The following is a 27500-nucleotide window of genomic DNA, read 5'->3' as shown; positions in this document are numbered from 1 at the left end:
CGGCGGCTCGCGCAGCTCGTTGGCTCACTATATAAAGGGGAGAAGCGGGCGGACCGGACGGCTGGAGCTGCAGCCGGTGGCGGCAGCGGCGGCGAGGGTAGAGGCGACCGGTGGTGGTTTCCCTCCTTGGCGCGGGGTGGGGAGCGGGCAACGCCCCCCGGACCCCTGAAGGGTCCTGGCCGTTTTTTTTTTTAAGGGCGATTCTCGAGTTTTAGCTCCGGGAGGACTGCCCCCCTCCTCCTCTTCCTCGTCTCGCCGTTCCCCTCTCCTCCGTCAGAATCCGATTTTGTTAAAAAATTTTTCCCCCCAATTTTGCGGTGGCTTGGGTCACCCTCCGGGTGTTTTTTTCGTTTTTTTTTTTTCTTTTTCGTTTTGTTTTTATCTTATTTTCTCGGGGTTGCCCCCCTCTTGTTTGTGTTGTGTGTGGAAATGGCGAACTCGGCAAATACAAACACCGTGGTAAGGATGTGGTTTGGTGGCCGGCGGGGGCTTCGTTCAGGCGGCAGCAACGGCCGGACCGGGCGGGGGCGGGGACGGCGGCGACTCCCGGCCTCGACTTTCCTCAGCCGCCCGCGCGGCCGCCGCCGCCGCCGCCGCTTCCCGCCTCGGGCGGAGCGGGCCGGGGCGCCGGGCGGCGGGCGCGGGGGGGCGCCGAGGCTCGCGGCCGCGGCGGCGGGGAGGGCGGGGGCGGCGGCGGGGCCTGGGGCCGCCGCGGGGCGGTTGGGCCGGGGCGAGCGCGCGGCCCCGGCCCCAGACTCCGGCCGCCGGGAGGGAGGGCGGGAGGCGAGCCGCCGCTTCCCCCCCACGAAGCGGGCCCGGCCGCGCCGGCTGGAGAAAGGCTCCCGGAGCAGCCTCAAAACAAAAACGGCGTCTGGGGAGCTGGGCGAATCCCCAGGACCCACCGCGATCCACTTTAACGCAGTGGAAGGTTAATGGCTACCGTGGGGGTTACTTCGGGCGTTCTGGCGGTTGTGCTTAGAGAGCTTTCAACTGGGGCCATTTTATGGTTTTTTTTTTTTTGGTTTTTTTTTTTAAAAAAGGACGAAGGTTGAAAAGCACTTATCTCGGTTCCTTCCGAATCGGTAAAATGGCGAAGGGGAAGCAAAACCCCCATCGTATCTTCGACTAGAAAAAGCACGAAAACAAACAAAGCCTACAGTGGTCAAAGTGCCCCGCTTTCGCCTTCAAATTTGTCTACTTCTCACCGTTTGTCCCTTTTTTCTTAACTTGCGATCACGTAGGTTTGCAAAAAGCAGTCACATAAATAACCTTTTCAGTCACCAACGCAGTGTGATCACTAGTCCACCCCACTCTCTTATTTTTATTATGACAATAAAACACGTTTTTGCCCGGTCCCAAATGCAGACAAGCCCGCCGCGGCCGCCCGGCTCCGTACCGTTGACGACTTGGGTCGATCCATCATGGCTGCGGCCGCTTACCCTGCTTTTCAGTCCCTGAGCCTTGTGGTCCTCCTCCCTTTGGCTGCCCTGTTTATATAGAGCCATTGCCGCTCTCTAATATAGACTCTGCCAGGATGGGAAGGTGCTTTTCAGGCCTACGTCACCGCCTCTCCATTTAAACACCAGATCCGGCTTTAAATAGTGAGAGCTGCTGAGAGCGGGGCTGGGAGGTGCGTGCTCCCGAGGCGAGAGGCAGGCGCGTGCAGAGCTCAATTTATTTCTAGGTCCTTTCCGTACACTGTAATTTCGTGTCCAACCAGGGCTGCTTTCGGAGTCCCTAGTTTTTGTTTTGATACAGCAGCTGGGATGTGCCGTCTTTGTTAGGGGAAACTAGACTTGCTGTCTCTTCTTTTTTATTTTATTTTTATTTTTGTTTTTAAAGAGAATTTAAGCTCAAATGTCTAATCGTTCTTGTGTTTAGAAGGTGCAAGCGTTATTGTCGGTAATTTTTTTTTTTTTTTTTTGGAAAGTTTTCCATGTTTACTGTTAGCTGTAGAGGATTTGATTTTGGTAGTGTTTTGTTCATCAAGGATACAGGAAATATTAGAAATATAGCTCCTACTATTTCATCATGTTTTCTTATAATAAATAATTTGAGACACGAAGCTTTTCAAGGAAATAAAGTGCCTAAAGCTTCTTTGTAGGAACTTATGTCTACAGTGCATTTGTGGATAGGGGAATTGTGAGTAATATGCTTTGTGCAAACTGGGTATTAAAAAATTAAAATTCTTAACTAGACGGTGTTTTTGCTGCATTGGATGTTAATAAGATATCCAATATAGAAATTAATCCAGTTTATTTTCCAGTATTGTAGCAGGGACTAACACTTTTGAAAGAAATCCTTTAATCAGTCATTAGATAATGGCACTAATGGCCCTTTAATTTATGAGCTTTTAAGTTTGGAATATCTGGTTTTTGAAAACCAGGACAAATTACTGTGTATTTCATAAAAGGCAAAAACTATGACTCAAGTAGAGTTTAGCATTTTAAATAATAATTCAGAAATTGCTTATTTCAAATAGTGCCTATGTACTCTCTTTCTTTGAAAAGAATCAGTATTTTGGGCACTTTTTAACTCTTGAACAATTTTAAATTACTCTTCATGCATATACTTCCATGAAGAATACACATTTCCCTTCCTTTAACTATAGTGCACATGAATCCATGAAGTGGTCAAGGTCTGGGTTAATTAAAGCACAAAAGCAAAATCTTAAAGCAAGATTAATTCATTAACTAGAGAGTGCCAGAAGAAAGCACGTTGTACCTATAAATGTGTGGATATCCAAGCAGAATATTTTTAGGGATGACTGACTTCAGAAACACCAAAACAACATGAAAAAATAATTTATATTGTCAATTTGAGATTTATACTACTAATTAAAATTACACTGCATTTTTATAATGTCTTGAGTCATTGGTTTACAAAAAACATTTTATAAATGTATTTTTGTAATTCAGTAGTTGAATCGCCATAGGTAAGGTGATACCCATAGTCAGATATTTCTTATATGTAGAATCAGGACCTTAAAATAAGGAGGCACTGTAGAGGTGCAGAAATCACAAGAGTAATTTTAGTTCACAGAGGCAGATTTGGCAAAAATGAAAAGCAAGTGAGTGAATGGAACAGCAAAGGTGAGAACCCAGATACGTGAATTGTTTTTCCAGTTGTAATGAAAAGGAACAAATAGTTTTTAGTGGTTGAGGTAAGTTGTATAGAGGAACTCATTATTTGTATTTTTGGCTGGGCAAGGATGCATTTTCTTGAGAGGTTTCCCCTCTGATAACAATATTGGTGACAGAGATGCTGATGAAACATTTATTTCTGTTTGAGGTTTGCTTATGAGAGCAAACCCTTGGTTTTATTGGGTAAAGCAGTAACTTTTACCTTAAGCAAGATATAAAATACAAATAATGACAAAGCATTAAAAGAAAAAGGCTGTTAATCTTAGCTCTGTGTGATAATGGTTAGGATTTACAACAAGGCAGCTCTGGTTTTACATGCTGACAAGCAAACTTGTTTTGTCCAATGTGTTAAAAATAGGATGTGGGTTGGGCAGATTCTTCTGTTTCTTACCTTTTGGTTTTTAAAAAATATTTTATATACTTTTAAAGTGCTTTCACATCTATTCTCATTTTCCTGGCAACCTTCTAAAAGCAAGTTTCCCCCCAAGTAATGTCAACAATAATAGTTATAATAATAATAATTTTTAAAAATAAATATCGAGGCTGCTCATGATTCTATTCCATAGCATCATCTGGGCAGTAGTAGGAGAGAGATCCTGCAAAAGAGATCATTGTGCCTTGTTCCTCTGAGACTTTGAGACCTGTTATTGTGGTTATGTGAACAGCTTGATGGTATAATTTAAAGGTACAGACTGAGTAACAAAAACCGAAATTAATTGATTTTTAAATTTGAGTACTTATTAGTTTGCAGATTATTACCAGGCAAATGATCACAGGACAGAAGGTTCTGTGAAGTCTAAGCCAGTGATGAGATTAGGAGATACAACAGGGGTTAAATCAAGCAAGGGCTAATAAAAACCAGACATAGTAATCCATAAAACTATATCGTTGGATCATGTTAAGTGTTGTGACTATAACATAGGAAATTACAACTGGAAATTGTATGGACCTTTTATGTGTAACGATTTTCTGTATATGAATTGTATTAAACAGTCGTAAAACCTTTATTAAAATATGCAGTCATCAAACAATTCATTTTAACTAAGGCAAATGATGTTTACTGGGCTGACCATACCTTTAAAGTTATGTCTTCTAAAATAAGTTTTAGAGCGTTGGAAAAATGACTGTTGTATTACATTTAATTCGTTTTGAATTTGTGAAAATGTGTTACATATTTTAAAATGTGGAAAGCAGTCTTTTTCAGCAGTCTTTTATTTTCCCTTTAAAGCCTAAATTATACAGATCTGTGATCGAAGATGTTATTAATGATGTGAGAGACATCTTTTTGGATGATGGAGTCGATGAACAAGTTCTGATGGAACTAAAAACTGTGAGTTTGCCTCTTTTTTTTTTTTTTAACTTCTCTTCAGTCAGAAACTATACTCCATAATTTTTCCATATGATGACCATTCGATTTTGTTGCAGGAAGGAATATAGTTATGTGAAGGGGGCTGGTTTTGTATCTCAGTTCTACCACCCTTTCTTCCTCTGACCTTAGGCAAACTATGTATATTTCAGTTTCCTTATATGTGAGATGGGAATTGGTGGTAGTTACCTTTTAGGTTTGTTTTGAGGATTAAATTTAATAACTATGTAAAGTGTTTAGCACAGTGCCTGGCAGTAGTGTTAGCTGTTATTAACGGGCAGTTAACATCCATTTATGGTGTAATTACTTAACATTCCTGTGAGTTGTTTTGTTTTGTTTTGTTGCAGTCTTAATGTACAGGTATTCTAAAATGTATTTATGTTGTAGAGATTAAGTGCTTGATAAATTTCACGTTCTGGTGTCTGATTCTCTGTGTGGGCCAAATATTTGGCTTATAATATATTCTAGTTTGGGAGCTGCTTTTCTGTCTCTTAGATTTACTTGGATTTAAGTAGAACTATATAGATACTTTTATTTAGCATTTGTGTTTTCTTGGTGCTATAATGACTCATGAAATCATGAAATATTTTTGCCTTGCTGTTCAGAACAGTGCTTCTCAAAATATGTTCCATGGACTTCCCCACGGGCTCTTTCAGGGGGTCCATGAGGCTGGATAAATGCCGAAGTCTGAATAATCATAATATGTGTGTCTTATTTCCAGTAAAAGTTGTATTCCATGAAAAAAGTGACCAGTTAAACTTGCAGCTCAAATGCACAAGTGCTTCTTCTTGAGATAACTGTTCCATGTGCAGCAGAAGTGCTTTATGCATGCTTCACATTTTGATGCACCGTATATTAAAAAGGTGTTTACTTAAAGGTTGAGATGAGATCATTGTTGATATTAAGACATGCAATTGTTTGATATTCTATAATGAAATGTCTTAATATTTGGCATATCTGCATACTTCACTGAACTCATATTTTCCAGTGCGTGATGTTGCAAAATCCCTTCAAAGTGGAAGATAGATTAATGGATTTTTATTTAAGCATATGAAAAGTATGTGGTTTCCGATTGTACACAGCAGCTAACTTTTAAGAAACCATCACTTAAAATACTTTTTCCTTTCCCAACTACTTAGCTGTGGGAAGGCAGATTTTCTTCATATATGTCAATGAAAGCAAAGTGAATGCAGAAGCAGATATGAGAATCCAGCTGTTTTCCTTTAAGCCATTTTTCACTAAATTTTATTTGGAAGATACGGTTATTTTCATTGGAAATATTTATGTTAACATGTAATGGATACATTATTTTTAAATAAGTAAACATTTCCTCAAAATCTTATTTAAAATTTCACAAAAGCTCATTGAGGTCCTCATTAATTTGCGAAAATGATAAAGGACCATGAGACCAAAAAGTTTTAAAACTGCTGCCTTAGGAACTGAGAATTGAGCTCCTTTAGAGCTATGTATAAATGAGTAATCACAGTTAGTGAATGCTAAGGAACATTTGTTGTGGTCTTGTTTATCCATTCAACAGAGGCATGGAGGCTGCAATTTAGCAACTTACTATTTTAAATAAAGCAAATCTCACCTATATTGTGGTGATGAAATATATCTTAGAATGTTGCAGCGTCTGTGGGCAACTTCTGTAGAGTTTTAGTAAGTTTTAGTAAGAATCCTCCCCTGTGAGGAAGGGAAAATACAGATTTGAATGAGATGAGGAAATATTTATTTACCTTGAGAGAAATGTAATGTTACTGGAAGTGAAGAGTAGATGTCTAAAAATATAAGTGAAGGAATGCCAACTCTGAGACATTAGTGGGAAGAATAGCAGTATAAACTACCCAAACACATGAAGTATCTCAGGGATGTGATTGAGAGGAAAATAAGCTTATTTTGATTCCTTAGTGTTACATATAATGAATACTTTACAAATTATGTTATACCCTTATAGTGATTGTCCTTGTAGTTCTGTGACCTTATGTAGAGGGTACAGCATTTTTAGGTGTAGAAAATTAGTCCCCAGGGCTTTAATTTACTGTAGGTCAAACTAGTGGTCAATCCAAGTTGTTTTCTGCTTTTGCTTTTCAGAGTCTGGAATTGATATTTTCCTACTGGTCATAGCTAGAATCAAGGTATTCCCTCTAAACAGAATGAGCTGTCTTTGAGATCAAGTAGCTCCACCTGCATTTTTAGTACATATGACTTTATATATGTGCTATGTATACATACACACATGTACATATAATATAAAAGTAATATAAAAAAGTAATGTTTTATAGGTTATGCACTGATTTCTTTGCTTAGTTTTAATATGACAAAAATTGTGACTTATTCAGCTTTGAATCCCCAGCCTCTACCACAATGCCTGGCATATGTGGTTGGCATTCAGTAAATATTTAATTAAACAAATTAATAACAAATGTTGCTCTAGAATCTAACTGAAAAAAAGTAGTTTAATGTTTTTGTTGCTTTTTAAATGGGGCATACTCTTCTATTCCGGGTTGTGGCTGAAAACTTTTAGGCCAAAATGAGTTTGTTATTTTAATTCTCTCCACTAAATTTCTTCAGGATCTCATTAGAATTTCCAGAATGTGACCTAGTTTTAATAGTTTGACAGCCAGCATTATCCATTAGAACTTTCTGTGGTGATGAAAATGTTCTATATCTGTGCATTCCAGTGTGGTAACCACTAGCCACATGTGGCTATTAAACACTTGAAATAGGGTTAGTGGAACTGAGGAACTAAGTTTTTATTTAATTATAATTAATTTCACTTTAAATCACCATGTGCGGCTAGTGGCTACTGTATTGGATCTCGTAGGTTTGGATATTCTTGCTGATGAAAACTAACAATATTTCATATTTTATGGTTTATAAAAGACTTTGTCATTAGCTCTATCCCCTTTCTCACCTTTTTATGGTGTTTCACAAACTTTTATCAAAAGCTTCCATACGGCTGTGAAGGATACAGTGTTGTATTAGATTATGAATTAAGATGAGTAATGAGAGTGCCTGTAGTTTGAAGTTTAACTAGATGATGCAGGAAGGGACCTCTTACGTTAAAAAAATTCAGCCTGATTGTTGAAGTTATCTATTAACACTATGGGCCTCCTTTAATGTATGAACTGTGGGAGATAGAAAAGACACATAAAATGTAGTGATGATTTTCTTTCTCTTTTTTTTTTTCTAATTGAAGTGTAATTGACCTACAACATTGTACTAATTCTAAGTACACAACATAGTGATTCAGGATTTCTGTACATTGGAAAATGATCACCACTTGATTTTCAGTAAATCTATATTTGAATGTAAATTGTGTTTTAGATTGGTGAATGACTACAGATGGGAATGACAGTCTAGAAATCCTGTTCAAAGTAGGTGATAAAATTATCCTGATTTCTAAACTGTCAGACCCACCCATATCCAAATAGCAAGTACTATGGGAGATAGAAAACATGGCCTCTCTTCTTAACAAAACAAAGTGAGAAGAATTCCTCAGTTGGAGACAAATCTGAAACAGTTAATCTGCCCCTAGATCTGTTTTCTCATCCCTGGCAGTACTGACATTTTAGGCCTATTAATTCTTTGTTGTAGAAAGCTATTTATCGTAGGATATTAGCAGCATAACTGATCTCTGCCCACTAGATGCCAGTAGCACCCCTTTGTTCTGACAACCAAAAATATCTCCAGACATTGCCAGATATCCCCAGGGCAGAAGGGGCAAACCACCCCTGATTGAGAACTACTATTCTAAATATACTCTAGTTGTATATAAATACTTGGACCATAAGTTGATCCACTATTCTGGGTCATTTGGCCTTGGGGAAAGCTCTGTTCCCCAACATCATTTCTAAAAAGCGCAAGGATTCAGTTGTCTTATGTTTTATCTAGGAGCTAGATGTTTTTGTGAGAGTAAGAAAATCCTTCGGAATATCTAGCCCAGCATACTGCCAGGAAGCAGTAGATCTGATAACATTTTACAGATCAAAAATTAGACTCAAGGGGAATAAATACACTTTGATACATCATTTAGCAAGTGGTAGAGACTTTTGTCTCCAGATAAGGAAGGTACCAGAGCTGTGACTAGGCCTAGCTCTGAGAGCAGCAGTATAGAAGATTAGAAATTTGGACCAGAGCTGGGATTAGGGTGAGGCACGCGAGGACCTAGAGTCCAAGATTTAAACTTTAAATTTAAAATTTAAAGGACATTGACTCTACTCTCAGGTCCAGCCCTGCCTGGGAACACTGGAGTCAGATTGCCTGGATTGTACTGTGGTTTTGTCTGCTATTAGTTGGTGATCTTGGATAAGATACCTAATTTCTTGTTCCTCAGGTTCTTTTTCTATGAAAAGGAGATAATAATAATGTCTATTTTAAAGAATTTTTGTGAACAATGAGTCTGTACACGTAAAGTACTTAACAAGTACACGTTAAGAATTCAGTATTAGTCTAGTAAACATGATGTGCAAACGCATATCCAAATCATTTTGGGAACAGAAAGTGAATTTTCTGTGTCCAATTTCAGAGACCTGGCAAAAATTGCTGAAGTGGGACTGCCAGAAGTAATAGCTATGGTGTTGGGGGAAAAAATACTATAAAAATGAGGAGGAAAGAGTTCTTCCTATTTTCTAAGCTAGCTAAATATATAAACAAATACATAAATAACAACCAATTCAGTATTCTTGGTAGTCTTCAGGAGTATTAATGTGATTACTGTTGCCAAAACAGTATTACATTATTTTAAACATGATATTTTAAAATTTAAATATTTTGATAAAATTATTTAAAAATGAAATTGGAAACAAAACATTCAACTAAGTTGAACTTTACATTATTTGATGTTATAAACTTAATGCTAAATATTTGTATGGTATTATTCTTGTATTTTTCACATTACCTAGAACAGTATTTGGTACTTAGTAAACATGGATTCTCAGTGGCCTACTACTCCAACATCCCCTTCCCTTGCTCCCCGCCAAAGCAGTTGGAAATGTGTTGTTCCATGTTTGCTTCTCATAGTGACTAGTGGGCATCTTTGGCATTTAGTAGGCTAGAGGAATGTTGTATTTCCTGTACACTTCCTGTGGTAACACCCTGTAAATAGTTATACTGCCTAAAATGTCGGTAACATCTTTATAGAGAAACTACCTTAGAAAGCAAGTTTGTTTTCCATTCTCTTCTTTAAATTTCTGGTAAGTTCTTAGTTATTTTGTTAGGTTGTGGATAAGTCATAGTCTCTGCCCTGAAGGAGTTCATACTTTAATAGAGAAGGTACACTTAGTATGAAAAGTGTATGTAGAAATATCTCTAAGGTGTTAGAGGCAGTGACTAATTTCTTCACGGCTGTGTAACTTTGCATTTGCATTCTTTGGGGAATTGTGTGGGAAGACTGCCAGTCATAAGGTGTAGTTTACAAAAGTTTGGACACGAAATATGTATGCTATCTATACTCAGTGAACTGCAAGTAGTTTGGAAAATAGAGTGCAAGTTACAGTAGCAGTTGGAGAAGTTAACATAATACTGCATTAAGGAGCTTGGTCTTTAGAGAAGGATTCTCTGGGGCATAGTTTTGGACTTCTGCTTCAGGGTATCAGTTGATAGGGGTACAATTTGACATTTAGAAAGAAAAATTTGATTGCATTTACCAAAAAAGAAAACATCTAAATTAACTTAAAAAAAATTTTTTTTAATTAACTTTTAATAATGCATTAATGGGTTGCAGTCTGCAGTTTGGTTTATACTTTAAAGCAGAGGCCCTCACTTCAGTGTACATCACAATAACCTGGACAGGTTATTCAAACAGATTCCTGGCTCTGCCTCCAGAGTTCCTGATTCAATGGGCTGGGACCTTGGAATTGGTAGGTCTAACAAGTTCGCAGGTGATACTGATGTTGCTGGTCCAGGACCACTGATCTATGCAGGATATATTGGAAGGACAAGTTTCCACTAAAATGTAGGCTCTGTAAGGGCAAGGAATTTTGTCAGATTTGTTCACTGTCTGTTCTCAATGCCGCTAACAGTGTCTAGCTGGGAGATATTCAATAATTATGTGTAGAATGTATGATTTGAAGCAGGGAGCCCAGTTAGCTTAGTCATTAACACTTTGCAGTAATACTAAGGGGAGGAAAGGACTTGAATGGGGGCCATAATAGGATAGATTGTAGTAATGCTTTGGAAAGGAAATTGACAATAATGATAGGGTGTTGGGGTAGATTCTGACCCACAGACCATTGACTTGGGAGACCAGGTGAGTAGTGGTATACAGCACTTAGCACATAATGTATATTCATTACTATTTGCCATTGTCATGGAGGCTTCATTGAAGTGATGGATCAGAATTGCAGTGGGTAGACCAATTGGAGGTGATAAAACTGAAGCTTTTAAATTTAGAAAATTATGGTTTAAAGACCTGATTCTTAAAGTATTAATTAGTAGTACTTTTTTCATCTTGATTTTGGTCTACAAGAAGTGAGATTTTGTTTTGTTTTGGAACAGGGAAAAGTGTAGACAGTTTGGGTGATAAACTGTTTGGGAGGCTTACTGTATAGTATAGTCTTAGTATCTAATACATTTAGAGTGTGTTTTAGAGTCTAGAGTGTATTTTATTCAGTGTCTAAGCCTATTTTGTACTGTATGCTATGCTAGATGCCCACTTTATAGAAATGAACCAGACAAAACTTGGGCCTTCAAAAATTAGTATTTTGTTACCCTAGGAAGAATCCTGGCTGTCTTTAGTCTGGGATTTGCACAGACTTAGATTTATTAGCTGGAAGTAAGTTTAGAAGTAATCTAACTCAATTCATTCCCTTTTTAGATGAGTGAAATGCCCAAGAAAGATAATTTGTCCGCACAGCCCATTAGGACTAGGACTAATTGGGTTCCTGACTTCTGGTGTAATGCTCTATTACACAATTAATACCACCACCACAATAATTGTAATAACTAACATTTATTGATCACTGACTTTATGCTAGACTCTGATAAATGTTTTGCATGATACCTTACTTAGTCCTCACAGCAACCCATCAGATAGATATTGTTACTGTCTCTGTAAGAATAGTCTTTAGGTGAGCCTAAATACTGAACCTGCTAGGGGGATGGTTGCTCTAAGAAAACTGACCCTTAGTTTACTTTTTCACTGAGTCCTTAGAGATGTGCTGGAATTGTTATTAACATGTAGATCTAGAATGTCTAGAACAGTTGGACATGTCAGCAGATTATAAAAATCCCTGTTGGTATGGCAAAGGGAGCTTTTTGAGGGATCTGATAGAAGCCTCATATGAGTTAGGCAATATCCCAAGAGCAGATTCTAGGGGAGATAAAATATCTGTATAGATCCTTGTGTACAGAATCACTGAATTAAATTTTATATGTATGTTTAAGGTATGGTTTATTACTTTCTTGGGCAGTTTTTTAAAAGGGCTCTATAGATTGAAAACTAAACCTTCTAGAGAGGAAACGTGTTAGGGAGAAGGGTGGAATAGTTGTAAGTACTTTCTTTAATTTTTTTTTTAAATTATTTTTTATTTATTGGCTGCATTGGGTCTTCGTTGCTGCGCACGGGCTTTTTGTAGTTGCAGAGCGCAGGGGCTGCTCTTCATTGCACTACGCAGGCTTCTTATTGTGGTGGCTTCTCTCGTTGCAGAGCACAGGCTCTAGGCACAGGGGCTTCAGTAGTTGTGGCACATGGGCTCAATAGTTGTGGTGCACGGGCTTAGTTGCTCCACGGCATGTGGAATCTTCCTGGACCAGGGCTCAAACCCCTGTCCCCCGCACTGATAGGCGGATTCTTAACCACTGCGCCACCAAGGACGCCCTATTTGCTTTTACTTCTTTTTCTTTTTTTTTGACCCACTTTTGATTTTTTTCCCCCTCTGCATCTCAGAAGCTGTCCTAGGGTGAGATGAGAAAATAGAAGTGGTTAAGCAAAAAAAAGGATTTTCAGTCCTTGTCAGAATGAAAGAGGGAAGGGAATTTCAAGAAGTGTGGAGGGTTGAGAATACCTCTGAAAGCATATTAGGCATTGCTGTTTTCTTTTCCTTATGTAGGATTGGACAGATAGAAAGGTGGGTTTTTCTAACTTGAGGACTTCCTCTATAATGTTTCTTATAGTTCAAGGAAACATGAATTTATGTTTTATGTGTTATTTAAAAGTTAGGAAAGAAAGATTTCCATAAAATAGTTAATAATGGATTTGATATTAAAAAGGATGATTTTTGACTACTGAAAAATTGCTTATGTGAAACTGCTCGGTAACTAAGGAATTACTATAGAAAGTTTGTTGAAGATATAAAAAGAAACAAAAGAATTTTTAATACTCTCTAAGTAGCAAAAACAAGGTTTGATACTTTTAAAAAATTGGTTTTCATTGTTGCATACACTTGGGTAAGAATTAGAGATTTCTAGATTTTGTGGTTTTATCAGTTTTGAAAATGGAAGAATTTTATAAACAGGTTAATAAAGTATGTTTTATCCATATGTCCAGAGTTTTCTTCCCTGACACTTACTTAGAAATCTTTAATGTTCTTTGCCTTAGTTATGGGAGAATAAACTAATGCAGTCTAGGGCAGTAGATGGATTTCATTCAGAAGAGCAGCAGCTTTTATTGCAAGTTCAACAGCAGCATCAGCCCCAGCAGCAGCAGCATCACCACCACCACCACCATCAGCAAGCTCAACCGCAGCAGACAGTACCTCAGCAAGCGCAGACCCAGCAGGTCCTTATTCCTGCGTCACAGCAAGGTGAGGCTGGATAATCCTACTACAACTTGAAAATGAAAGTTGTCATTTTCAAAGAAGAGAAATACTCTGGGTGTCTCCTTTCTGTCAGCTGAGGGGTTTATTATCAGTGTGTGTATAAAATGTGGGTCCTATTTATGTAGTAATGATAAACAAGTAATTCACTAACAGCCTAAAATGATATTCAGATAAGTGTATTAATACTTTTTTTGAGAAGGCTACACAATGGTGAATTTCCTAAGTCAGATCTGTAAAGGTTTATTTACTAATGGTTTCATTACTTTATACAGTAGAATTGTTACCTTTATGAAACTGATTTGTTCCTTCAAAGACATTTGAGTTTAGTTTTGATAAATAAACACTGGAGGATTTTTGTAACTGAAATTCTAATTCCCTATTGATTTATGCAGTTAAATTGACTGAATTAGATTTCTTTTAAATGAAGAGTGGATATATGACATCTTAATTTATATTATGTGGTTAAAAGATAAGAAAAAACAAGTGTTTATAGACTGTGTCCATAGTGCTTTTTACTGTGCAAGTCATTTTATAGATTTTGTTTCATTGAAGCCTAATAGAGGCTCTGTGAAGTAGCTCTTAAAACTTCACAACTGAGGAAAATCTGGGCCCTGAAGACTTAGAAGCTTGATCCTTTATATGGAGTATTTTCTGTCATGACAAACATTTGTTCAGTTATAAAACTTCCTAGATGTTTGAGTTTTGTAAATCTTGTTATCAGAGAGGAGGATGAAGGTAAATGAAAACTTCATTTTAAGGTAACTGTTTAGTTACTCATTTGTCTCATCTGAGAGTACATGTTAAGACCTAAAACTGATATTGATGCACGTTAGAAATGTCTGTTTGAGTTACTTTACTATGTATATCAAATAAGACTTAATATTTGATTTTACTCTGTACCTTGTATCAAGTAATTGTATCCTTTTAATCTTTTTTGATGACTGTTCCTCCTATTGCCTTCAGGCCTGGCACTAGGATTTTAGGTCATCATAAATTAAAATTTGATTTTCTTCACTCAGAGAATATTAGGATAATGGGATTATCTATTTATTCTCTGAAATTTGCGGAATCAAACATTTAGTTCCTCTTATGCTTAAGTGATATTGCCATTATTTATGATTTGTATTTTTTAAAAAGTTGATGGAAATAAGATTCTGGCAAGTGTCAAATTGGGAGAAAAAGATTTTAAAAAACTATGTAAATTATAACTTTTTGAGCTTACTCTTAGTGGGTTAATAACACATTCCAGCAGTAGTATCATTATAATAACACAGTTAACGCTGAGTTGGCAAGACAATCTTAAATTATGTTTGAAAACTTCCAGTTTAAAAATGCACAGAAATATATATATCCCATCAGATATAATATAGTATATTAGCTGTTAGATATTTCATTACTTTGTGTTCCCAAGGTCCCTTGTGTCCTTAGGTATTGTTAAACCCAAATCTTTCTTAACTGTGGTTTTCCAGAATAAGGTTGGTATATCACAGCTGTTATTTACCTTAGAAGTTTATAACATTCTGAGATGTCAAATGGTTGAATGCGTTTGCATGCAGAAAATGTGGAAAGCATGAAAAAAATTTTCAGTGTGGTATAGCATTCTATACCATATAGCATATATGAAATAGCTTCATGGTTCCTTGTTTTTATGTATGCTTGTGTTTTTTATAGCTGCAGCACCACAAGTTATTGTTCCTGATTCTAAGCTGATACAACATATGAATGCATCAAACATGGTAAGACTCAGAATATAGCACTTTGCTTAGCTCTGTTCTAACCCAAACTGTGATTATGCTTGTGTATGTTGTATACTAACAACTTGAAGTTTATTCAAGACGAGCAAAATAGATGTTTTGTTTGGTTTCCTAAGTATTGAATTTAGCAGGAAATCTAAAATTCAGCTTGATACTTAGACATAAAGGTTCATAAAATTATGCAGCTTCTGTTGAAAATACCAAAAGAATGATGCTTTATGGGAGCTATTTTATCTTTTGCTATTTTGAAAATAAGTTTAGGGGACTTACCAAACATTATGTCAACTGTAGTTATGTTTCAGAAGACCTATTAACTGAAAGAGGTTAGGAATGCTAAGAATTATAAATTTTTTAAAAATGAAAATGAACTGTTTGGATAAAGATAACTAGTATCTTTAAGATCAGACATTTACAAATATTGCTCTGATTTAACCGTAACATAGCTTACTTTTATTACAGTATGTAAATTATTACTTTAAAATGCATTTTAACCAGTTGAGTTTATTATACATTAGATTTTTGATATTCCTAAGGGACAGTCAGCAAACTTCATAAGTCCTCAAATTTTCAAATTTCACTTAGCACATATAATAATATATCCCATCAGATACAGTATAACTATAAAACTGAAAGAAACCCCTCAGATCCTTAGAAAATCTTTACTTCTATCCTCAGTTTGTTTTTTTTTTTAGATCAAACATTAAAACAGAGTTTAATTAGAGTAGTTGTTCCAGCATTTTCTCGTAAATGGCTTTTCTTCTGTTTAAAATACACAGACTGTTAGTGGTGTCTCAGCTCTGACATTCCATTCTTAAATTCAACCAAATCTTTTTATTAGGTAGGAATCATTATTTTAAATAAGATCTCTCAGTCTGGTGCTAGCAATGAGATTTTCTTTTCAGATCCAGGTTTGTTTTGTTTTTTTAACAAAAAAGCAATATTTTACATCTGCTTTTTTTTAAAATTAATTAATTAATTTATTGGTTGTGTTGGGTCTTCATTGCTATATGCGGGCTTTCTCTGGTTGTGGCAAGCAGGGGCTACTCTTCGTTGCAGTGCACGGGCTTCTCAGTGCAGTGGCTTCTCTTGTGGAGCACAGGCTCTAGGTATGTGGGCTTCAGTAGTTGGGGCTCTCAGGCTTAGTTGCTCCACAGCATGTGTGATCTTCCCAGATCAGGGATCGAACTCAAGTCCCCTGCATTGGCAGGTGGATTCTTAACTACTGTGCCACCAGGGAAGTCCCGGAAAAGCAGTATTTTAAAAAGTCAGTTACTGTATTTTGTGAGTGACGAGCAGTGAACCTGAAAGCTCATTTGTGTTTTATAAGCCATATTGGAAGCAGGGCTTACCTACTAGACAAATGACTTCTTTCTATTGATATATACCAGCCTTAACAAATGTATAACTTCACAGAATTGCAAATTTCTACATGATATAATTTAAAAATTCCAATTTCTACTTCCAGTTCAAGTTGCCAGAGTCCATTCTTTTGCATGAAAATCACAGAAATCCATGCCTATCGATTCTCACAAGAATTTTTATTATTCAAACAATTCCCTTTCAAGTTTAAAGCAACAAATTTCTTTTTAACCTCCACCCTTAAAAATAAGTCTCACTGTAAGAAACATATCATAGTTGGTACTATTGAGACTGCTTCCTAGGGAGTAGCTTGTATCATTTTAAAACAGAAAGCTTGGTAGCATCACTTGCAGTAGACCCATCTAATTGTGAAGAATTTAAGTGTTGTGGGAGAGAGTTTGAATTAAAATTGTGTTTAAAAAGACTGGCAAAATTAAGGGCCCATCTCTTACTGATTTGTTGTGTCTCCTTGATTCTAAAGAGCATATGCATTTAAACAGATCATAGGTCAGACTTCAGTCAGTAAAATGTGTTAGCATTTATATGTATTTCAGCATTTTACTTGTTTTCAGTTAGTGTTTGCTCCATGTGTTTTTCATGTTCTAAAATGTAATCAGTATAGGCTGTTTACAAGTAAAAGTTTTTTGGGTTTTTGCTTGTTTGCATCAGTATTCCTGATTCAAAGGTATCCATTAAAAATAGTTTGATTTAAACAAATTTTTTAACTAGCTCTTTGTGCTCTGGAAATGAATATATTGAAAAGTTGTATAATTTCATAAGAATATGGGATAGTGATAATGTATTTGATAGAAGGCTGTTTCAGGGAGCTTATGAAACAGGACCTTATATCAAACTAGTTTTGCAGGTTCTCTTTGTGAAATTATTGCTCAGATGCATTATTCATGTTAGAGCCTTTTCACAAAATACAGAAAGGAACTTTCAGCAGACATTAATAAAAGATGGTTTGTGTATGATATATCACAACAAATATTTGTAGTAACTTGAATGTGCAGAGGTATACAGGTGGTTATTGTGAAAATGCTAGGTCAGTTTGCTAGTAGAGGGAGATCTCTTAGAATCTTATAAAATGTGAATTATAGGCACTTAATATTCCTAAATAATATTTCTCACTAGTAAATGGTTGTTAATATATTCCTTAAGTTTAGATTACCTTTCATTTGCTTACTAGACAAGATTTATTTAAATCTTTCATTTATTTAATAAAATGAAATGCAGAACCTGCATTTTTTTAAGAACTTTTATTGAGATATAATTGACATACAATAAACAGCATGTATTTGAAGTGTACAATTTGATATTTTTTTTCTTATTAGTAATGTATATATGGCAATCCCAATCTCCCAATTCATCCTACACCAGAACCTGCATTTTATAAAGAGAACTTGGTGGGGAAAAAAAAGAGAGAGAGAAAACATACTCAATTCCAAATTCCCTGGGGGAAAAAAGGAGAGAGAGAGAGAGAGAGAGAGAGAGAGAGAGAGAACCTGGTGAGCTGTAGCTGAATTTTGGGGACATAAAGGGAATTTCAGGCTTAAGATATAGAGATTACTTAGACCTGTCAAATGGCAACAGGCATATTTTCTTGGAAGGCTGTACCTGGAACCTAACTAGATAGTTGTATCATTAACCTACTTGAGTATAATTTTCCAAGTTTTGTTGACTTCTCTGGGATTAGCATCTCCAAAGCACAGTTAATATTTACTTCTTGAAGGGTATTCAAATAGAGGTGTTTCTAAAAATGTATAAATTAGATTGAGTATATGAAGGCTTGGCACCTTAAAAAAGATTGAAGGGGGGTAGGAATACCTGTGTATAGTTACAGTGAAATTACATGGAAATACTTTAAGCTCAAGATTTTTAAAAAACAGTAAAAATATAATGTAAATCTTTCGGAGGAAAGGGGAGAAGTCTCTAGAAGCAGCAAATCAAAAATTTATCCTGGATTTAAAAACATACAGAGTATAGTTCCATATATATTTTTATAATTTAAAGTCAGATACTAACTCCATTTTAAAATGTAGAAATTTTTGTGCCTTTTCTTAAGATTTTTAAGGTATTTTTTTATAATAAAACTGTTAGTAATGTATGTTTCACCTAGATAATGCCAGTGTTGTTTCCTATGGCATCTTAGAAGAGTTGCCAGTTAAGAATTGCAGTCTTCTGATACAGGGTTTTCTTTAGAGACCTGTTAAATCATGGTATAAGTTAAAAATATTAAGATTTCTAAAATGAAGATACTTATACTTTTTCCATAAGTATATTAATTGACAATAAGGAATGGGGAGTAAGGAAATAGAGTAAGAAAGGAAATAATGGAATGGATATTTTATTTATTGTATAGCATTGTTAGTGTGGGTTAGATTTCCTTAGAGTACATTCTCCAGGAAAAAACCTCCAAATTATATTATTCTACTTAATTGCTTGAAATAATTAGATAAGATGTTTAGGCTTAATGGTCTTTATTATACCATTTTATAAAATGGGAGTTACTCTTATTGTTAGAACCTTTCATTTTAGTATGTACTAAATGAAACTTCAAATACTATTGAAATATGCCGGAGATAAATTGATGTGCTACTATGCACATATATGATTTTGATTGTTTTTCGTTTTTTTCCAGAGTGCCGCTGCTACAGCCGCTACCTTGGCACTCCCTGCTGGTGTGACTCCTGTTCAACAGATACTAACAAATTCAGGTAATTAGGAATAACTGAACCATTACTTATATAACTGTACCATCTAGCCTTTGTTTTGTCTTCACTGAGAGACAGAAGATCTTAACACTACTTTTACCATTTGGCTTATGGTATTAAAATAGATGATTTGAGGACTGTGGCATATTAAACCATAATCACTGCTGAAGAAGCAGTAGAGAAAATGAGAATTGCACTTGAACTTTTGATCCATGAATGAAATCCTATTTATTGAATGAAGTATGATTATATAGAAATCCTTATTTACTTGTTTTTTTTTTTGCTAAACACATATTTAACCTGTCAAATAAGTTAAACTTAACTCACTTGAACTAATTTATGATATCAGATTTGCTTAAGAGCAAATTTATTGCATTCTATTTTATATAGTATCTCTCCATAGACTGGCAAAATTTACTTTAATAATGTTTGAAGATTTCATGTACATGGATTTTAAGTATTTTTCTCTACAATTTAATTATACAATTTCTTGTTATTTTGTTAATTTTTAAATTTTTGAACATCAAACTTAAGGGCTTATCTTGCTACATATTTTAATAAGATATAATTGCTTACTACTTAATTAATTCAAGATTCTGGATCATATAAAACAATGTATTAGAGGGATTTGGTATAAGCCAGTCATACAGTTAGTGTTATGTTCCATGATAATTGGTTCAGCAAACTTATTTTTTTAAAGTCATCTTGAAGCTAAGTAATTCAGTGCTTTGGTTCAAGATGTTAATGCATTGTTTTGTTTCTTTAAAGCTTTAAAAATGAACAGCCCCTGAAATGTCTGATCTTACTTATTGCTCTCCCATGACTTGTTAGTGAAGATAATTTATGCTTTTAATCAACTCTCATGATCTGTTGTTAAAACTTTGTTGGAAAACAGCTTTATAAGGAAAATAAAACATTTTAAGCAATGTATTTGAGCATGTCGGGAAGTCAAAGTAAGGATTATAGTTTACTTTGTGTGGATGACAACCAGTAATAAAATTGTTAGCCTACTTACTCAATTTCTGACATCCACTATGGTCTGACATTCACTATGAATGCATTTATTTTGAGGTTGTCACTGCTGAAGTGGTAACTTAGAATACTTTTTTTTTTGCTTTAGGCCAGCTTCTTCAAGTGGTCAGAGCAGCCAATGGTGCCCAGTATATCTTTCAGCCTCAGCAGTCAGTGGTTCTACAACAACAGGTTATACCACAAATGCAACCTGGTGGAGTACAAGCTCCTGTTATACAACAGGTAAAAACTTTAAGTTCTGACCGCCGTGGGTTTTTTTTTTCTTCTTCTGTATGAATTCTCTAGGTGCTTCCCATCCCTCTTTTCATAGGTTTATCTATACAAATTCTTAGACTCTTCTCCAGTACTACACAACCTGTCATTCTGAATTCCTCCTGTACATCCCACAGCTTAACTTACGTTCAGTATGTTTAAGACTAAATTGTTGTTAACCCTACTCATCCTTTATCCTCCCCTGCCCCCACCCTTTTATAAGTGGCACCACTCTCCATTCCAGCCTCCTAAGCTACTTATTCAGCATTCATTCAACACACATTTACTGGGTGGTCATTCAACACACATTTACTGGGTGGCTACCTGTCAGCGTCTTTGCAAGAGACAAGAGATTCAGGAGTGAAAAAAGCAGGCATGAATCTAGTTTCATGATGCTTATATATTGTCTGGAAGGGGGTATGTGGAATCCTCCCTTATGCTTACTTCTAATATCGAGGTATCATGAAGTCCTACCAATTCTTCATAATTGTTCCTTTTTTTCAGACTGCAGTTTAAACATGTTTTCAGTTCCTTAATATACTTGAAACTAATTTTCTTTTCCCATACACTCTTGTCATTTCCTTAGTTCATGGCCTCATAATTTCTCACTTAAAATACTGTGTTAGAATCTTCTGATCCGTAGTCAGACGCATTATCCATTGCGCCACTGGCCCCCCTCCTCTTAATTGATTTCCCTGCCTTCAGTCTTGTGCCCTCCTAACTTGACTGCCACTCTATATTAATAATCATTGTCCTAAAAATCTTAAAATCTTTTAATGATTTCCCATTGCTTATCAGAAAAAGTGTAAACTCCTCAGCATGGGTTATGAGATCTTTTTTGAGCTCTGGTTTTTTTGATCTTTCCATGTTTTATTTTTTGCCATGCTTCCAGTTGTTACCTGATTCAGCTGCTGTTTATATCAAAGTTGACAAATATTTGTACCTACTTGTGCGCCAGGTGCTAAACTCTTGTACTGTGAGGACAGAGATGAAGGAGAAATGGTTAATTTCTTGAGGAACTTGTTCATTGTGCAAAAGAGACAGATACATAAACACATAAAGTTAATATGATAGTATGAATGATAGAGGTGAGATTAGAGGAGGAACATTAATCCAGCCTACTTACAGCTTTCCAGATTTTGTCCTGCTGGGTTTCACTTGATGCTGTTCTATTTAGAATGCCAACTGTGGCCTTCCTTCTAGCATTTCTCTCCAGTCCCACCCAAACAAACAAGCCAAACAGAAAAAGTCTGGCTTATCTCCCAAAGCACAAATACAAACTCAAGTATTGCCTACTAGAAAGGTTTCCCTGACCAGGCCTTGTACCCCAAGCTGAATTTAGTACTCTTCTGTCTTCTAATAATGCTATATCATACTTCTCTTACATCTTCTCTCTTTTTGAGTTGTTATTGCTTTGTCTATTGCACCATTAATCTGTAAACTTCTTAAGAGAAATACTGTCTTTATTTTTACTTTCCTTGAACCTAATGACAAGGAGTTGCCATTTAGTGCTTTTAATCTATCACTAGCCATTCTCTGCTTTTTATTCAATAACTGTAATTGTAAATATGTTCATTATAACAGATATGAATAACATTTGTTAATTGTAAAAATATTTGTTAATTTTGAGTTGTGGTTTACTTTAGAATCCTAGGATGCAGAAGCTGGAAGGAACTTTAGAAATCGTCTGATCTGGTGGTTCACAGCTTTGGTTGCATGATTAGAATTATCTGGGGAGCTGTAAATAAAATGAATAGATGTCATTCTATCCCAATTAAAGCAGAGTATTAGGAGTTGGGGCTTAGGTGTCAGTATTTTTAAATTACCAGGTTGTTATAATATGTAGCCAAAGTTGAGAAGCATTGACCCTAATGTAACAGTGAAGAGAGGTTAAATGACTTGCCTCTGCTACATCTTCATCTGTGATCTTAGACAAAACTGGAGCCCAGGGCTTCAGATTTCCAGTGCAGTGTTCTTCATAGGGAGGCAGTGTAGCAAAATAATAAGAGCAGAACCAGAAAGCCTAGGTTAACATTTTGCCTCTTAGTGACTTGACTGCAAGCTTTGCAAGTTATTAAACCTCCATACCTCACACAAGTAAATAATAACGTGCAACTCTTGGCCTGGAATCTGGTGTATACATAGCAAGTACTTGATATATGGAGCAATTATCGTCAGAAAATCTTTTTTCCTTTAGAAATTTGAATGGTAAAAAGAAAATTTAGTGGATCAGCACACTTACTAAACATCCCTCTTGTGCTTTGGTAGTTTTAACTATGTATGAGATACGGCCCTTTGGGGTGATTCTTTAGCGTTGAGGCCTATTTCTGTGTACCAAGTAATGAAACTGAGCTACTTGATCCTCTAACTAGTTCCTAATATGTAGTTTTTCTTTTGCCTTAGGTACTGGCCCCTCTTCCTGGAGGGATTTCACCACAAACAGGTGTCATCATCCAGCCCCAGCAAATCTTATTTACAGGAAATAAGACTCAAGTTATACCTACAACAGTGGCAGCACCTACACCATCACAAGCACAGATAACTGCAACTGGCCAACAGCAACCACAGGCCCAGCCTGCTCAACAGCAGGCTCCGTTGGTGTTGCAAGTTGATGGAACTGGGGATACGTCATCTGAAGAAGATGAAGATGAAGAAGAAGACTATGATGATGATGAGGAAGAAGACAAAGAGAAAGATGGAGCCGAAGATGGACAGGTAGAAGAGGTAAGTTTCTGGTAAAAGACTTGAAATGAGAAGCTACTCAATCATTTTTTCTTTTACTTGATGCCAAACTGATGAATTATATATTTTTAGAGGCTGTTAGGGTACTATACAATGTAGGATTTTAAATATACAGTTAGATTATTGGTAAGATTTGTGGATTGTTTTGGATGTATTTGTCTTCATAAAATATTTCCATAGCTGGTGACAAAAAATAAACGTATACCAAATTAAGTTGTACTTACAAGGGTGAGATAGTGCATGTACTTCCAATTCTTTGGCTTATGCATTCATCATGATGTGGCTTAAAGATAAGGCATTGACATAACAGATAGATGTGGTAATCTTTTCCTTCAGTAATTTAAAACAACATTTGGGAAGAGAAGAAACTTGAGAAAAAACTAAAAGTGACGAATTTATTCAGAACTTCCTTTTGTTCTGTGTTCCATACCAGTTCCTTAGATAACCTTATCTACTCTTAGTGTCTATCTTCAGTTTAACAAACCATCTTTTCTTATTCATCTTGTGTATTTCTAGGAGCATATAAACATATCTTTGTTTTCCTCAGTGTTCCAGCTTAGTTACTTGTATTCAAGATGGTGTTTGTCTTACCACAGTTTTCACTGTTATTGCCTTCTGCAGCCTAAAATGTAATCTTCCGGTTTATCTTAGTACAAACTTCTTCTAAATTATCTAAGTAATGTTTTTTAAAGAATACTGTTTTATTAAATATCGAATAGATGAAACAAATAGAAAATATTTTATGGTATAAAAACCCAGTGTCCACATCTAGTTAAAAAAAATCCCATTACCTAAATAAAGTTCCCTGGCTGCCCCACCCCAATCCCCATCCTCTTCCTTCTGCCATCAGAGTAACTTTGCTCATGAATTTTGTGTTTATCACTTATTTGCCTTTGTATTTTACCGTATGTATCTATATTCCTAAGGAGCATATTGTTTAGTTTTGCATACCTGTTTATAATATAAGTGGAATAAATGTGTATTCTTCTGCAAGTTGATTTGTTTCCCAAGATGGTATTCCTGAGGTTCATCTAAGTTATTGCACATACCTATAATTATTTTCACTGTTAAATGTTAAAAAATGTATCTATTTTTATGATGTGTTGGGTATTAGAGTTGTTTCTACTTGTTAACTGTTGCAGTTATAAAATATTCTTGTATGGGTCTTCTGGGGACACATGCTAAGAGTTTCTCTAAGTGTTATATGTAAACATTGAATTGCTGAATCATAAGATATGCCTGTCTTCACCCTACAATAAAATGCCACATTGTTGTACTAATTACACTTCTGGCAGTCAGTATATATAATGGTGTGTATGTCTATACATCTTCACCAATACTTGACATCGTCAGGCTTCTTAATTTTTGCCAGTCTGGTAGGTAGAAAATATTGTTTCATTTTGGTTTTAATTTTTATTTCCTTGATTAATGATGAGTAGCAAAAGCCTTCTGCTACTCCACTTTTTTTTTCCAATTTTCTTTTTTGTTATAAACACCATAACAAATTTTAGAAAGCTATTTGAACAGAGAAAATTATCGTAGTTCTTGATTTCCTGCGTGTACTTAATGTAAACTCATTGTGCTTCCCAGCTCCTCCCCTGGACACAGCGGGTTGATCCAAAGAAAATGGGGTCTTTGGGCAGGAGCACGGGGAGCTGTCATCATCTTTTTATTTACTGGGTAGCCTTTTTTAATGCTTTCATGTTTTCTCTGTATGCAAGCAAATCAAAAGTGAAAAAATAGGTTTTCTTGCCTTGTTGCCTAAGCTCTATAATATTGATTAAAAATGGTGATAGTGGTGATAATTGTGCACATTATAAATGTACTAAGTGCAAATTGTACACCTTAGAATGGTTAAAATGGTGAATTTTACCTCAGTAAATTTTCTTTTTACATTTACATTGGTGATAGCTATTCTAAATTAAAGAATGTTTATACATATACATGTGTGAGTAGGTATAGGCCTAGACTTAATATCATCTTGATTATTTTTCTTTCCACTTTAATTTTATCCTAGCTTCTCTTTCTTCATTAATTACAAATCAGAGTTGTATGTTTTATTTTCTGCCACAACTGAGGTCAGGGTTAACTTGGTCATTTTATGCTCTAGTTAGATCTTGGCCTTTAATTCTCTTCAATACTGAGACTGAGATAATTATGCTTTAAGCCTCCACCATGAGATATGCTAATTTGTATTCATAGTCCTAGTCCTTAATGTAAAGTCTAGCCAGGCTACCAACCTATTTTATAGCCCTGTTTTCCTATTCCAATTTCACCATTGTTTTCTCTTTTACACTGCTGCTTCTGGTGGTACATACTACCTTTATCTCATTAAACCTTCATATTTTCTTAGGTCCACTTCTAGGCATCTTAAACAGTCACGAGAGGGAATCATCTTCTTGTCTTATTCCAAAAGAATAAAGGAAGTAAAGTTAAACCTCTTTTCAGGCTTATAAATTATATAGCTTATTTTAATTATTGTATTTAATTTCTTGCTGAAATTTCAGTGACATTCGCAGTCTTAACACAGCCACTTAACAATATGTTCATGGTATATAGGCATCTATCTGGCCCTTGGTTCTCAAAGAACATCAAAGTCATTGTGTTTCTTTTCACTGACTATTAGAAGGGCCTTTTTCTAGTAATACATGAAGTATAAATAAATGAACTCTCCTTTTTCATTTTTAGGAACCCCTCAATAGTGAAGATGATGTGAGTGATGAGGAAGGACAGGAACTCTTTGATACAGAAAATGTTGTTGTATGCCAATATGATAAGGTAAGGATTTTATCATCAGTTTACTGACATTTTTTCTGTTGTAATTTCTTCCCTAAACTATCCTGTTTGCCTTGTTGAAGCGTTTGGTAAGCTGAATGATGCCTCTTATATTCAGTATAAACAGTGTGAATGAAAACAGTTATAGTTTAGTAGATTATTTTAATAGAATGAGAAATTCATTTGTGTAGCTTTACAGTTGAAAAATAAGTTACAAATGAAATTATGGGAAGTATGTTGTTTCCAGTTTAGACTGTGTCTCCCAATTTGTTAACAAAGTAAAGCCACTTTGTAGTTGTCCTTTAACATAACTCAGTGGAATAACCTTTTTTCCCTCTGACCTCAACTACCGCAAAACCAAAAGGCTTTTGAGTGAATCTTGTAGCCTTTTTTTTTTTTTTTATTGCTAATGAGGGCAATAAACAAGATTGATAACTAACAAAAGATACATTTTTACTGAAAATTATTTTAAAATTATTTAGCTTTGCTGTATTTTGGTACCAATTAAAAATTTTTAAACTAGGTTCTATGAAAATTAGCTGTTGACTCCTTGATTTCTTAATTCTTGAAAAGGATGCTACTCCCAAGTTTTTATGTTATAGTTATTGGCATTGTTAAGATTTGGTTATTTGTTGAAACATTTAATTTGGAATAAAATTTGTTTCCTGGCTATAATCATTAAATTTTATAATAAATCCACAAATTATATTGCATTTTTATAATTTAATTTCAGCAGTGGTCTTTACCGAATGCTAAAAACTCTAACAGAAGTAGTTGGGTTTTGTTTATAAGCACTACTCATTCACTAAATGTATATTTATTAAATGCCTAAATATGTCAGGTACTGGAGCTATATTCATGATTATGCAAAATTTGTGCCCTGCATGCCCTCCTTTACAAGTGATGAAAATCTTAAATTTGTGTTGTTTTTATAGAAATGAATATTGTAAATAGCCATGTTTATTGCAAACATCTATAGGGAAAATGTTAAGAAAATAAAGGTTATCTTTTCCTAATGAAAAGGTAGTCAAGCCAGTTAAATACCAGTGAAATTATAGAATTAAGTTAGTGAGGTCATTGATTCAGTTATCAGGGCATCCACTTTTGTACCTTACGACTACCAAGTAAGCACTCTTAATACTCTTCACCAAGCACATTATAATAAAAGTAACTTCTTGTTACATGCATATAGAGGGAAGAGTATTGAAGTTAAGACAACAGGAGATACCAGTAAATCTTTATTGTCAGGAAGACTCAAGGGAATCTGTTAGCAACCAAATTATCCAGAACATAATTTCATGAGAGCAAGATGTCAGATTTATCAGTCAAGAGAGGACCTTTACCTTAGCTTGACTAAAGAATATGCTTCTAAGTATTTTCATATTATAAGAGACTAGTTGTATTCTTCTTTGTACACTTAATATTTTAAATGTTAAAATTGGTTTGTTTTGCTCCAAGAGACAATATTTTAATGTTTTAAACTAAGAAATTAAAAAATAGCTTTAAATAGTGTGTTGAATGATAAATAGTTTTAAAGTTTGCAGAGACCTAATTTTTACAATCAGATAAGTTCTGGAGATTGGAGGGTTGAGTCTTGATATTTT

The 27500-nt window shown here is 35.5% G+C and overlaps 1 protein-coding gene and 1 non-coding gene across 4 annotated transcripts in view; both read left to right on the top strand.

The window, feature by feature from the left end:
• Positions 1–27500, top strand: part of GTF2A1 (general transcription factor IIA subunit 1) — a 116702-nt gene continuing 89202 nt past the window's right edge. The window contains exons 1-8 of one of the 3 annotated variants that reach the window (XM_057731445.1): positions 1–459; positions 4372–4473; positions 13049–13253; positions 14940–15004; positions 19023–19098; positions 20216–20349; positions 22783–23103; positions 25810–25899. In XM_057731445.1, the coding sequence (XP_057587428.1) occupies positions 430–459; positions 4372–4473; positions 13049–13253; positions 14940–15004; positions 19023–19098; positions 20216–20349; positions 22783–23103; positions 25810–25899 (1023 nt within the window). In that variant the 5' untranslated portion in view covers positions 1–429. The remainder of the gene's footprint in view (positions 460–4371; positions 4474–13048; positions 13254–14939; positions 15005–19022; positions 19099–20215; positions 20350–22782; positions 23104–25809; positions 25900–27500) is intronic. The other 2 variants (XM_057731446.1, XM_057731444.1) reach the window with 2 other exon arrangements.
• Positions 14204–14347, top strand: LOC130852874 (small nucleolar RNA SNORA79). Its single transcript, XR_009053577.1, has one exon. It is a non-coding gene; the product is annotated as a small nucleolar RNA SNORA79 (small nucleolar RNA).

This window comes from Hippopotamus amphibius, chromosome 4, assembly GCF_030028045.1.
Source record: "Hippopotamus amphibius kiboko isolate mHipAmp2 chromosome 4, mHipAmp2.hap2, whole genome shotgun sequence".
NCBI classification, from domain to species: domain Eukaryota; kingdom Metazoa; phylum Chordata; class Mammalia; order Artiodactyla; family Hippopotamidae; genus Hippopotamus; species Hippopotamus amphibius.
The sequence above is the reverse complement of the archived record's forward strand: the minus strand, read 5'-3'. Positions and strand labels throughout refer to the sequence as shown.